Source organism: Paroedura picta, chromosome 4 (genome assembly GCF_049243985.1).
Source record: "Paroedura picta isolate Pp20150507F chromosome 4, Ppicta_v3.0, whole genome shotgun sequence".
NCBI classification, from domain to species: domain Eukaryota; kingdom Metazoa; phylum Chordata; class Lepidosauria; order Squamata; family Gekkonidae; genus Paroedura; species Paroedura picta.
In genome coordinates, this window is record NC_135372.1 from 114686363 (window position 1) to 114700308 (window position 13946).

The 13946-nt window shown below is 44.7% G+C and overlaps 1 protein-coding gene across 4 annotated transcripts in view; it reads left to right on the forward strand.

Moving 5' to 3' along the window:
• Window positions 1-7508: 7508 nt before the first annotated feature.
• The window catches only part of TOX2 (TOX high mobility group box family member 2), a 298443-nt gene continuing 292005 nt past the window's right edge, over window positions 7509-13946 (forward strand). For 2 of the 4 annotated variants that reach the window (XM_077335266.1, XM_077335267.1), the window contains exon 1: window positions 7511-7744. In XM_077335266.1, coding sequence (XP_077191381.1) covers window positions 7643-7744 — 102 coding nt within the window. In that variant the 5' untranslated portion in view covers window positions 7511-7642. Of the gene's footprint in view, window positions 7745-13946 lie in introns of all 4 variants that reach the window. The other 2 variants (XM_077335269.1, XM_077335270.1) reach the window with 2 other exon arrangements.

Consider the following 13946-nt stretch of genomic DNA (forward strand, 5'->3'; position numbering starts at 1 on the left):
GTGCTTATTCACAAGACCACCCGTGGCCCAATCCTGTGTATCTGCGAGACCGCCTCTCTATCTATACCTCCTGAAGAGCACTCCACTCTTCCAGTACCAACCAGCTGGTGGTCCCTGGCCCCAAGGAGATGTGCCTGGCCTCAACCAGGGCCAGAATATTTTTCATTCTGGCCCCCATCTGTTAGAACAAACTCCCAGATCACATCCGGGCCCTATCGGAATTACCATGCTTCAGCAGGACCTGCAAGACAGAGCTCTTTTCTGGCTTTTAGTTCATCAGGCTCATCAGGCTTTTCGTTGGAGCCAGTGAAGCAGTAAAATCTACCTGGCCCTCCTTAGCAAAAAGACATCCCAGACCGCACTTTAGTTCTGGAAGAACAGGAGTCATACTGAGATTCCCGATGCTGTTATTCTGTTTTGATATCTGATGCTATATCAAATTGCCATTCAACTTTTAAATTTATTTATTTCAGATTTTATAATTATATTTCGATTAAATGTTTGGAACAATTGATATGGAGACATGATGTATACAACCCTGAGGTGGCTCGCTGGCTAGAGGAGTGTATAAATTAAAAATAAACAAATCCTAATTCTGTGAATTTAGGTTGATTGTAAATTGGTGGGCAGAAGAAATTGTGTTGGTGCTTCACTTTTGTGGCCCTTTCTTGCATGCCCAGGGAAATACTCATTAGCACTTTTGGGTTGGGAGATGAATTTCTTCCAGCCCCCCCCCCATTCCAGTCCCAAGCAGCCCTTTCCTCCAGGGGCACTGATACCTGTAATCTGGAGAGGAGCTTTCATTCTGGGGGTTCTCCAGGTCTTACCTGGAGGCTGGCATTCCTGAACAGTGGGAGGGATGCTTGCCTCCAGCTGGGACCTGCAGATCCCACTTCTGGGGTTTCTCAAAGTCTGAAGAATATTTCAGGGGTTTCTCAATGGTAAAAAAGTTGAGAAAAGCCAACATAGACTGTTTACGCACTGGAGGTTTCATGCAGGGCTGCAGGCTGGAGTTTTGTCATGGCAGGTTGCCCCACCTCTTCCTGTACCCACATGGGGGAGCAGTTGACCCAGTGCACCTCATCTGCCCCTGATCTGTGCTCCTGCATGGGATCTGGGGCAGTGAAGTTCCCAGTGCATAAACTGTCTTCAAGGCAGTAATGGAGAAACCCTCTGTAAGTACTTTGCCAATGTTTTCATTTTTGATTGTAACATGCAACTATTTTAATTTACTTTAATATTAAACTGAACTGAAGAACATACAGACTGAAAGGTTTTCAGTTCTTCAAGCAAATTATGCTATCAATTAAATATTTTCATTGAAGGAAGAAACGGTGACAAGTTTATGAATCATTTGATATTTATTGTTATTAGCAATTACTGCCACACAGCATTTCTCTTTGTTTCCCACCTGGGGTCTGGCATCTCTGTACCTCCAGGGGATCCAAAACCAGAAATTCCCCCCTCCCAATTAGCCCTTTTCTCCAGGGGAACTGATCTCTGTTGCCTGGAAGTGTCCTGCAATCCCAGTAAATCTCCAGGACCTAACTGGAGATTGGCATCCTTCAAGCGATGAAGATGATCTGGGGCCAAGGGACCAAGCCCTATGAAGATAGGTTGATGGACTTGGGAATGTTCAGCCTGGAGAAAAGGAGGTTGAGAGGGGACATGATAGCCCTCTTTAAGTATTTGAAAGGTTGTCACTTGGAGGAGGGCAGGATGCTGTTTCAGTTGGCTGCAGAGGAGAGGACATGCAGTAATGGGTTTAAACTACAAGTACAATGATATTAGAGCCTCTTGTGGCGCAGAGTGGTAAGGCAGCCGCCTGAAAGCTTTGCTCATGAGGTTGGGAGTTCGATCCCAGCAGCCGGCTCAAGGTTGACTCAGCCTTCCATCCTTCCGAGGTCGGTAAAATGAGTACCCAGCTTGCTGCTGGGGGGTAAACGGTCATGACTGGGGAAGGCACTGGCAAACCACCCCGTATTGAGTCTGCCATGAAAACGCTAGAGGGCGTCACCCCAAGGGTCAGACATGACTCGGTGCTTGCACAGGGGATACCTTTACCTTTACTTACAATGATATAGGCTAGATATCAGCAGTGGAATAGGCTGCCTAAGGAGGTGGTGAGCTCCCCCTCACTGGCAGTCTTCAAGCAAAGGTTGGATACACACTTTTCTTGGATGCTTTAGGATGCTTAGGGCTGATCCTGCATTGAGCAGGGGGTTGGACTAGATGGCCTGTATGGCTCCTTCCAACTCTATGATTCTGTGATTCTAATCTCTCTAGGGCACAGTGCCACAGAGTTTCCCCCTCCCAAGAAAGTCTCTTTCATCTCCAGGAGCCTGGAAATGAGTTGTCATTGCAGAGCCCCCCCCTCCAAAACAGCCATTTCCCCCTGGGGAACTGATCTCTATAGTCTGCAGATGACCTCCAATTCCAGATTTCCAGGCTGCACCTGTAGATTGGTGACCCCTAGGTCAGCAATGTTCCTTCAGGTTTGGAGGTGGGGTCTCAAGAGTCCAGGGGTGGGCAGGAGCTTTTGCCATGTAGCCAGCCCCCAGGAAGGCCACAGTGCAGGTGTGCATTCTAGAGCCCATTGTTTCTCTGAATGCAACGGGTTTTGCATCTAGTATAAATATATACCAACCAAAAACAGTTCCCATAAGCATCTAAATTGGAAGATGGAAATTGGGATAGGAAAGCTGCATAATACTGTACACTTTCTACCCTGATTGCTACTGCAAACTTAGATAATTCGCAGTGGTCTTAAGTGGGCTGCCTTCTTCATATCTGAAAAAATGACTTTCAATGTATTATGAATAGTGGAACATCCTACAGTTCCTATTAATAACTCCAGTTCTGATTAGCAACTTACAAATATATGTTGAAGCTGTGAAGGGAACAGCCCTGCCCTAATATTTTAAAGGACAGTAGTATATATAAGGAAAAATAAATTGATATCTGAACACGTGTGCCCCATAGCATCTCTCCCCATCTCTGTTTACCCACTTGCTAGGTAGCAAACTGTTTGCTTCTTTCTACAGCTTAAAAAGTATTGGGGGAGGGAAGAAAAAAAGTCTTCCTTCTCTGCAATTCCTCACTGGCCACCTACATGTAATTGTCATAATCAGCAGAACCGTATATTAAAACAGTGTCTTGGGAAGACTAGTCAGGCTAGTGAGAAAAGACTACCTCAGAAGAACAGCAAAACAACTTGATTTGAGGCCTTGTTAATAAACATGTAACTTGGGTTTAAGAGTTTAAGGTATGAGGCTTTTAACCTGATTATTGACAAAGACTCCAGTTCAATGAAAAGTTAGTTGAAGTGTCTTAGGGACAATATCATCTCAAATGTAACAAAGTATTATAAAGTATCTAATGCACTGGAAACTCCTTAACTGTGAATACAAACATTATTTAATTATTTACATGTCATATGTTCTCCAATATTTGTTCCATTATTTTATTTATCTATTTATTTATGTTTCTACTTGGTACCTGCCGCTCTTGGCTAAGGCCAGCTTGCAGCGGCTTACAATTTAACAAGAAATACATAAGATACAATGCTATAATTACTAAAACCCCAATTTAAAACAAATATACTTTACAGCTGCAGAGAATTCATTCATTCAGTAAAAAACAAAAAACAAAATGATAAGAGTACCTGTAGCCTTAAGCAACAGATTCCTTTAGTGGCTGTTGCTAGGTTACCACAGGCTTCAGTTGCTATAAGTAAAAAGTCAAGGGGAGGGAACAGGGTCCTTTTTCGTGTTTGAGAGTCAATGTATTGGGGCCAGACCTTTCTAGGGTTGCCAACTCCAGACTGGGAAATTCCTGAGATTTTAGGGTAGAGTCTGAAGAGGCTAGGGTCTGAGGAAGGGAGAGGCATTAGCTGAATATAACACTATAGATTCCACCCTCAAAAAAGCACAACAAAACAAAATCAGAGTCCCGTGGCATCTGATTTTGTTTTGTTGTGCTGCTTCAGACCAACACGGCTATCCACTTGAATCCCTCAAAAAGCAATCATTTTCTTCAGGGAGGAGATAAAAAGGAACACGATCACCCACCTTGAATTATTGGGAGGAGTTCTTGTGTGACTCCATTTGAAATCAGGAATTACAAACTGCAGAACTTCTGTTGTTGTTCTTATTTTCCTAGTGAAATCAATCGGATTTACTTTCTTATAGCAAGTCTGGGAACAGAATACCTATTTAAGGTGTTTAAGACTGGAAAGATCGCATAACTACTGGATAACCATGTATCTTTTTCTTTTAATAAATACATTGCAAATCACCCTCAGTGATACAGGTACTATATTTCTTATTTAACACAATTAGGAATTAATTCAATTCCTTAAATTACTAAAGATCTTGGTATTTATTGTTTGACATTGCTTTCTTCATGAAAGCTGTCTGTAATGGTCCTTTTTGGTCTCTGATCTGCAGTATTAAAGATTAGCTCCTGGTTTTAGTAGCAGAGCATAATTGTGAAGGAACAGAAACACAAGTTGGCTTGTCTTTCTGCTTTCTAAGTGTACTTCAAGTAGTTAATGTAGCTGAGTTTATGTTCAATCTGCTGCAGTTTCACCTCCTTTCTGGAGCGTTTCCCCAAGCAAGCATCCATTTCCCCGTGTTTTTCTCTATCACTTATCTATTGCCAGTGCTTATTTTCTTATCTGTGTAAGACAAGGCTTTCTTCCGCTTTTCAGCCATGCTTCCTCATCACATTTTAGACTCTCCCCATTTTGTCTGTTGACTAACTGTAACAATTACCTTTCTGCACTGTTCACTTTGTTCAGTTATAATTCTTTTCAGCTTACCTTTTAGAGTTGACTTAACAGGAACAACCAAACATTTGTCCTGTATGGATTATATACCTGGCAATCATAGGGTTGTCTTTCCATGGCAAGAAACAGAAAACTCTGTCAGTCATAATTAAAAAACTGACACTAGTTCATTCATGCTATAAGATCAGCTACAACAATCAGCTTTCCATTTTTTCCGCTTAAATAAAGATCTTCTGCCAAAGTTTATTTCTGTAAACTATTCCCTCAAAACAGAGAAGGGTTTAAGAAACAACAACTCTGAGAGGAATCAAATCCAGGACAGGAGACTAAACAATTTCCTGGTCAAGCCAATTTGGAAGCTGGTTATCCAGCTGCTACATGTGCCTTTTATTTTATCAATACTTCCTTCTTCCTTTCACTTCCTGTAGCAATCCATTACTAGATGAAGGCCTCCATCTATGACTCTACAGTTTTCAGAGGAGACATCATTTAACAGTTAATGTATTAAAATTCTTAATTCCGTAAATTGTAGGCAGTTTCTTTTTTTCTTTCCTGATTCATTCAGTCTTATTTTAATTAAGAATTCATTTGATCCAGATGGCTGCTCTTTTTTGGAAAATGGCTGGCTGATCACTATTTCAGGGTTAGCCCCCTGCTGAACTCGAAGCAATCTTATTGTGGGATACCCTCTATTAATCTCTCACTCTATCAGTTTTGAAAAATTCTATGCCAACTCTTTGGAGAACCTGCCTGAGTCAGCTTAAAAAGTAAAACATATTCAAAACGTAATTCATAATAGTTAACTTAAAACCCCATCATTAAAAAAAATCAAACCCAGTATAATCTTATCTATGTCCATCTGGTACATTTTTACCCTATCTGCCAGGAGTTCAGGATGGCCCACATGGTTCTCCTGTCTTCCATCTTATCCTCATAACAACTCTGTGAGGTAGGTTAGATTGAGAACAATTAACCCAAGGTCACCTAATGGGTTTCAAGCAGAGATATGGGTTTTCCAGTCCTAGTCCAACACTATAACCACTCTACCACATTGCCTACTAATTGTTATACCCAACATATATCACCCCCATTTTGTTTTCACTATAATTTTATCATCTACTTGCTAGGAACACAACAGCCTAGGGACAATGAGCATGTGCAACCAATGATGGTAGTGAAGTTAGTTTTTGCTTAGTTTTTGATCAGGCTTCTCAATCCTTAGCACACAGTGCTACTTGTACGAGTACAAACAGAACAGCTGTTCCTAAAGTGCAGGAAATGGGGGGGGGGGTCAGAGGTGCTGTCAACTATTTAGTGGGGAATTAGGCACCTTCCTTTGGGGAAGAATACAATCTGGAAGAAGGTTTCTTTCAGGAATCTACAGGATCTTCCCCATACCTGCCCAAACAGTGCACTTCTCATTGATCTTACACTGGAAGAAGTGCTTAGCAGTAGTGTTTAACAAGCTCCCATTATATATCAAGGCTTTCTAAAATCCATTGTTTTGCTAACAGTATTATACTGTGATTGAAGTGCATCCTGATCCAAACCCCCTGCTATGTGAGGTTATGTTGGGAGAGAAGAACAGCTCCTGTACTAAAAGGCTGTATTGTGTAGGGAGGGAAACTGCTCAGGATCACAGAAGTGGGAGGGCCCAATCCTTCTCCAAAGGTAACATTGGACATCTCTCTGTTCCTTTCTTAGGCTCTTGTGTTCAGAGGAGGTACCTTTCTGGGGTTCAAAAGGGGACTCCCTGCTGTAGAGGTTGTTAGAAGATGAGACACAGCAGACATTATCATAGAGTTCAGGAGAATCCAGTCGATTTCTGCCTAGTTATAGTAGGATCAAGTCAGATCATTGTCTCCAGTTTAAGTCCTGTGCCTATGTAGAACTGTGTGGACAGGTCCCAGTGGAAGCTGCAGGGCAAGGGAAGGCTCAGCATTAGTTCTGAAGCTGGCATGGGGAGCAAGAAAAGTATCCCTTCCAAGCTCCTCTGTGATGTGCGTCTGTGCTAGAAAACAGGTGTGCTCACCTGCTAAGCCTACACTCCTGGACGAAGTTTGTTTTCCTTTAAGCTCTCTAGCAAGTAGATCTGAGCCGTAAACCCGAAGGTGTAAAGAGTCAGGTAAAGGGGGGGGGGGAATCTCAAGGTGTCGTTCTTTATCGGGGAGAGACTCTCTCGTCTCCCGAGGGTGGTTGCTGGAAACAATTCCACAATATAAACTCTGCCCCGCGCCCCCCTTGGCCAGTCCTCCTCTCAAGGAGTTTTTCTGCAGGCGCCCCGAGGTGAGGGGCAGCCCCAGCACACGCTCCTCTCTGCCGGGGGGGGGGTGGGATTTGCTTGGGGAGCAACTTAGGACCGTGTGGGAAGGGGGGAGGGTCGCGGGGGAAGAGAGCGAGCGCCTTCCTCCGGAGCAGCCGCCTGCCAGGCCCTCTCGGCGCGCGTCCATCTTCTTTTGGGACGGAGGGCAGGTCCCAGGCGTGCCTGTGTGCGAGAGAGAGAAGCTCCTGCCTTGGGGCAGCGTCGGCGCGCGCCTGGGAGACTGCGAGGAGAGGCGAGGCCGCCCTGCCCAGCCCAGCCCTGCCCAGCCCAGCCCAAGCAGGTCCCAGGCGCCCTCCCCTCCCCCTCGCTCCCTCTGCCTCCCTCCCGCCTCGGTGCCTGGAACAATAGAGTGCGAGAGGAGCCGGCTCTGGGCTGCGCTCCCTCCCCGCCTCCCTCTCCCCGCCTCCCCTGCCCGTCCCTCCCTCCCTGAGCCAGAGGCAGAGCCGCCGCCGCCGGAGGAGCCGGTTCCATGCCTGCTGGAGCCTCCTCTTGCCGCCGCCTCTTTCTCCTCCTCAGCGCGCACCCCCGGCATGGACGTTAGGTTTTACCCTTCCGCCCCCACCGCCGTTGGTTCTTTGCCCGGGGCCGAGCCCACTTGCTTGGGGCCCCTGGACTATTACCACTGCAACAAGGTAACGAGGGGACGGGCGCGGAGGGGGACGGACGGACGGGGCAAACCTGCGGAGGGGGGGGGCGCGGAGGATGCGCGGCGCCCCGGTCGCTTTAACCCCCCCGTCCCCGGACTGCTGCTCCATACGGGGGGGGGGCGCTTGCTCGGCACTGCCTCGGCCGACTTGTCACCGCCGCCGTCTTGCTGCAGGGCAAGGAGTTGACTCCGTCGCCCCCCCTCCCCCCGAGCCGACCGCCTCCCCCTTCCCTTCCCCCGCTCCCGGGGAAGGCTGTGCACGAGCGCTTCGGGGATCCCTTCTGCGCGGACGGCGGGTCGCCCCGAAGTCCCGCGGGCGGCTCTGCTCCTCGCTTTGTGCTCGGGGAGGGACAGGAGCCGCGCGCGTCGAAACAAACGCCCCACTCCGCGAGTGCGAAACTTCTCCTCCTCAGGGGAGCAAAGTGTGGAAGGGAGCAAGGCGAGCGCGGCTGCAGCCTGCAGGAGGGAATTTCAAAACTATTGCACTCCACAGCAGCCGGGCTGCTGGCTGGCGCCGCCAGGGCAATTCTCCTGCCTGCCTGCCTGCCTGCCTGGGATCAAGGGGGGCTGGGGAAGGACGGGTGGAGGCTTTGGGTCGCAGTGGCGTTGTCGCTCCAGACCGCGGATTAAACTTCTCCGTTTTGGTAAACACCATTATATAGAATAAATGTTTGTGTGTGTGTGTATCTGACCACACAAGTGTGTTGGTGTGTTTTCTGGGGGAGGAGTGGAATTGCATGGATTTAAGAGATTGCTTAGTTTGAAGCAACCCCCCCCCCCCCCCGTGTGCTTGGCAATGATATCTGTTTGAAAATGTACAGGCGAGGGGCAAGAGGCTTGAGGGTGAGTATTTTATCATTGTTTATGTTGTAGTTTATGCCTTCCTGCTGAAAGGAGCTGTTAGATGGGATGCCCCGTGCAACCTTGCATGCAGCATTGCATGCAACATGCAGCCTTGCATGTTAAAACTTAGTTGAGTGCATGATCTCTCCCCCCCCCCCCCCCCCCTTGTGTGTTTTGTTTTTCAAACTCAAGGTTTGGACTGCAGGCTCTTGTCCCTCAGTTGTCAACCAGCCCTTTCCCCTCCCTACAACACAATGACTTCTGTTAAATACAAAGCCTGCATGGGGGTTATGTATATTTCATAAGATCTACAGCACAGCATGAAAACCTCTCTAACCTAGATTTGTCTGTTTGCTACAACGGGAAAGTGCACCCTTTTAACTTGTGTGTTTGTGTGTGAGAGAAATAGAGTAGGGGGCAAAATGCTAGAGAGTATTGGAGATTACTCCATCTTTCAGTCTGTAATCAACTGAGAGCAGTCAACAGAGGTGGTGCTAATATTACTCTGGGGATCAGGCATTTTGGGCAGTAACATTTTGGGCAGCAACCTTTTAACAAAGGAAGAATTTTGTTGAAACTGTAGAATTTAATCTTATATAGCTAGCTGTTTGGTCAGAATGTTACATTGAAGAGCTATCTACATGGTCTACTGATTTAATTTCTGTGGTTTACTGAGTTTTCTAAAGTAGCCTGGTTCGGAAATGTTGAAAGTTCCCTACTTTAAGTAATGTGCACCTTTATGCTTTTACCACTAGTTCAACTATTAACAGTTAAGATCGGTGTGCATAACATTTTATACAAGGCATTTAAAAGCTCTCCAGGCTGTCTAATCTAATGTGCAATTTTGTTTCCAAATGTGAGGTTTATCGAAACTGCACTGTTTTGTGCACAAAACATCTGTTGATCTGAAAACTAAAATTTAATTTTTTTTATTCTTATGGGAAGAAACATTAACCTTCCATTATTAAAGTGTCAGCTGCTAATGCACATAGTACCTTGGATGTTTGGGAACAGATGTCCACAGCACTTTTTTTGGGGGGGGAAAGAAGTGAGTTCTAAGATCTTGCCTGGTTTTTGCAAATACGGATGTAAAAAAAAAGATAGAAATAAGTTCAAATGATATCATTTTGGAAGGCGGAGTATACTGATGCATGTCCATAGCCAGAGTTGAATGCAAGTGGTCCTTGACAGCTTCGTAGTGTGATGGAAGGTCATAGGATGGTGTAGTTTTTCAGAAACTTTGTCAATAGCTTGGCCACAGGGAAAACATTCCTTGGAGGACGGGGTTCAGTCATGGCACATAACGGGAAGGCATTGGCTGTTGCTATTAGCCTGAAGTCACTTACCATTAACTCATCTTTTTTACAGTGTGTTGCAGTGCTGGGAGTATGAATGGCAGAGTATTGTCTTAGTTCTAACTAAACTCACATTGGGTTGAAAAGTCTGGATGAAGGGATGCCGAAGAGCATACAGAGTACTGACCACTACCAGCAGGTGCTGCTGTTGTTACTGTTACCAAGATCTCAAAACAGGAGGAAGGAAAGAAGAGAAAATGTTAAGTCTCTGACAGTCCAAATTCATATATTTTTCCTTTGCTGTCAAATGCTATTTACATAGTTAGAGTGGACGAAATGTACTTGTGGGATGAACTCTGGTGCAGAAAGATAGCAGGATTTCAGTTGCAGTGTCCTGACGGTTGATTTGTCTTAAAACCTTTCCTGCCCTATACACAGATTATTATTGTTATATAAAAACAAACAACCTCCTCCCCCATCTTTTTCTGAGTGGCTACATGAGCACATATGACTGGTGATTCTGTTCCCAAGGACCCCACTGTTTTAGAAACCTAGGAAATAAAGAATTCGGGGGGAAAGATCCTTGGGTAGGTAGGCGTATTTCCTCTAGTTGGATGTCATGAAAGAAAGAAAAGTTTAAAGGGGATTGGAATGGGAAGAAGGAAATGACTTGGGGTGTGTTTGCGGTTGTTGATTTTCTTAGTAAAGATTTTAGAGTAAGCAGTGTTTGCTGTTACAAAAGAGGAAAACACTGATGGAGGAGTCTTCTTTGGTAGAAAGGCCTGGATGTTGCTTCTCTTCATCCACAGTGGAAAATCTGATGGCCTGTCTTAGGGATTTCTGAGGTTTCCAGAGCAGTTCAGACACAAACAAGGGACATTTTTTGTAAACTTAAGTTTTCAAGCCCCATGATTGAAGTGCTTTTCTTCTTAGACTGGTTCTTTTCTGGGTGGGTGGGGAAAAGTCTCAGGGAGGAAAGATGGTGTGCAGCGTAAGGCACTGTGTGTGTGTAAATAGATGAAATGGAGGGCATAGCAGTAGCTCTGCTAGTGTTGTCCCCGAACCGGTAGATATTTCTAATACAACCAGTCAGCTTGTTGAGGAAACGCTATTTAGCTCAAAGCATCCTGAAATGTTAATGTAATTGTTTTGTGCACTTACTGGATATGATATTGTTATCATGAGATTTCTCATCTCATTTGTGTGCTGCAGCAAGGCATAGTTGCTCTTTACAGCCATTGAAGTACCTGTTATATATCAGCATTTTCCACTGTGTAAGGACAGGGGTGTTTACAAATAGGGCTTGTCTAATGGATACCATGAGTACTTAGCTACACACAATTTTCTGTGCGCTCAGGTACCATCCTGAATAATTAGTTGAGAGGAGCACCTGGTCTGCTATATCAGGAAGGAAGTTAAGGCTGGCCTACCTTACAAGGTTCTTCTGAGGGTTATTTATGTTTATTTGGTGATATTCTTGTGGGTATTATTTATCCTGTGTTTCTCTTACAATGAACACATGAAGCCACCTTTTGCTGAATCAGAACCCTGGTCCATCAGAGTGAGCGCTACTTAGACTAGCAGTGGCTTTCAAGGGTCTCAGGCTGAGACTTTTCACAACCTGGGGGGCTGCCCTGTCACTCTGCCGCCGGCTCACCTTCGGTGCTCTCCAGTTGCCGCCATGGCTGGGGCTCCCCGTCGGCGTGGCACTGCGCAGCTGCTGCTGGCAGCGCCCCCAGCGGGCAGCAGGAAGCCAGGGGAGCTGGTGGGAAAGCAGGTAGAGCAGGGGCTCAGGCGGTGGCGGCAACATCCCCTGGCAAAAGACTACCCCCCCCCGGGCCTCAGTAAAATGGTCAAGCGTTGACCGGTCCCTGGTGATAAAAAGGCTGGGGACCACTGTCCTAGAAGGTAGGACAGTACTGACCATACTCAAACCTGCCTAGTATCAGCGATATTGCACTTCCTTCCTGGACCTTATTCTTTACTGACATTGTATCCCTGTCCAACCTGTGAGGTGGACTGGGCCTTGAAATAATGGCTGATCCAAGGTCATCCAGTGGAGTGGTGCTTTGAAACCAGACTTCCTTACTCATAATCCAGAGTTTCATCACAGCAGCTCCCAGGGAGAAGCATTCTGAACATATAAAATATCACGCTCAGTTATTACTATTGAGAAATATTGCCTTCTATGCAGCCTTGAAAATGTCTGGAGAAGTGACTAGCCCTCAAAAATGTTTATTAGCCTAGTCCATACTTTGATGGCCTTAAGGGAGAAAACAAAAACTTGCTTTCAGTTTGCAGAAGCTTCCCAGCCTGGTCACTGAGAGGTGAATCTTATTCCCTAGAGACATCAGGCCAGTGGCTGAATACAAACCTGATTTTGCATTTGCGGTTCAAAACTATAGTTTATGTCTTAGCAGAATTTTCTTGTGACAAAATAGGTTCCTTATTTTCTTCAGACAACACAGCAGTTTACAGGGGAAAAAACTGTCATGAGTAAAGTATCCTTTATTCCCCAGATAATTAGTTCTTATATGCAAGGTTTTCATTCATACTTGCTGGTCCAAATATGATCTTTTCATCCTCATTTGGTTATTTGAGATGGGCTTTTTGATTGGTCTCATTTTGGAACTTCATTAGTCTCCCCCACACTTTTATTTCTATTTTGCATTGCATAAATCACAGATAACGGTCTCCCTTCCCCCCTTTTACCTTGAAGTCTAGGAAATCAAAACTTGTGAAATTTATTTGTGTTTTTATGTAGAAAATCTTAAGTGGTCTTGAATGCACATGTTCAAAAAGTTAAAGGAAGCTTCAAATAACCTTTATCACTCTCCCCCAATGCCTTTTAGCAGGTCTGTAGCAAATGGATAATGTGTTATACTTATGGTACATGGCATCTTAAATAGTTTAAGGGCACAGTTTAACCCCCCCACCTACCAAGGTAAAGATTATTTTGAATGGAAGCATCTAGAAGTATCTAAAAGAAGTGATTGAGGCATGTAAGGTCAGGGAAGAGCAGTAAATGCTTTATTCCTTGGACTGTTTTTTAATTTCTACAGAAAACTTACAGAACTTTACAAAAGACAGTGCTTTTATTGCCTATATATTTTATAGGCACAGGCTTTTTATTGTTTGTTACTGTTGTACATTTAATATTATATATAGCCGTAGTGTCTAATAAACAGGAATATGCAGGTAAAAATGAGTTTACAGTCAGTGATTTGGGAGTATGAAGCTGCTTGTTCCACTGGTATGGTGCCCAGTGGTCAAATCCTGCCCTCCTATTTTTCCTCTCATCTATTGTGATGACAGCATGACACAGTGGAAGTGGCTCCTGCTGTGGAAATGGAGAAAGCTAGAAGACATCTTATTTGTGTTTTGTTTCATGGTATTGGCTACATGGACACAACTTGCATGGACCCCGCTAGAAGGATCTTTCTGGGCCAGGGTACACTGCAACAGTGCTGATGTGTGATTGAAAATTGTCCTCATTTTCTAAGGAATAATTTTAAAGCTTATGATGAAAATAATTAAAGTAGTTGGATGCAACAAATTTCAGTTTAATTCTGACTACCAAGCTGTAATAGCTGGATTTTACCGGCTCTGTTATGTAAGCCTGACATGTGAATTGACTGTGTTCAGGATTTTGCCCCTCTTGCCTTTCGGTTCATAGAGGTTTTCCCTAATTAATTCTGGAATTGGTGCTTGAACAGTATGCTCTTACCATGGCTTTTCATGTCTTCCATTCATTATGGTTTTCCCTTTCAGTTAAGCTATGCACACAAATAGCCATGTGTAGTAAAAACTAGGCAGAGCTTTTGAGAATGCAGTTCAGTGCACAATCACATTTAGTATTCCTTGGCAACTTCCATTTTATGAAATCTTTCCATTGACTGTTTTAATAGTGATCCTTAAGCTCCCTGTTTAAAACCTATTCTAAATGGATAAGCGACCATCTAATATCCCATTCCAAGTTTTGCCTAGCTTGTCAGTGTTTATTATATGTTCTTATGACCATTTACCATACATTAAAACGTTGCACAGTTT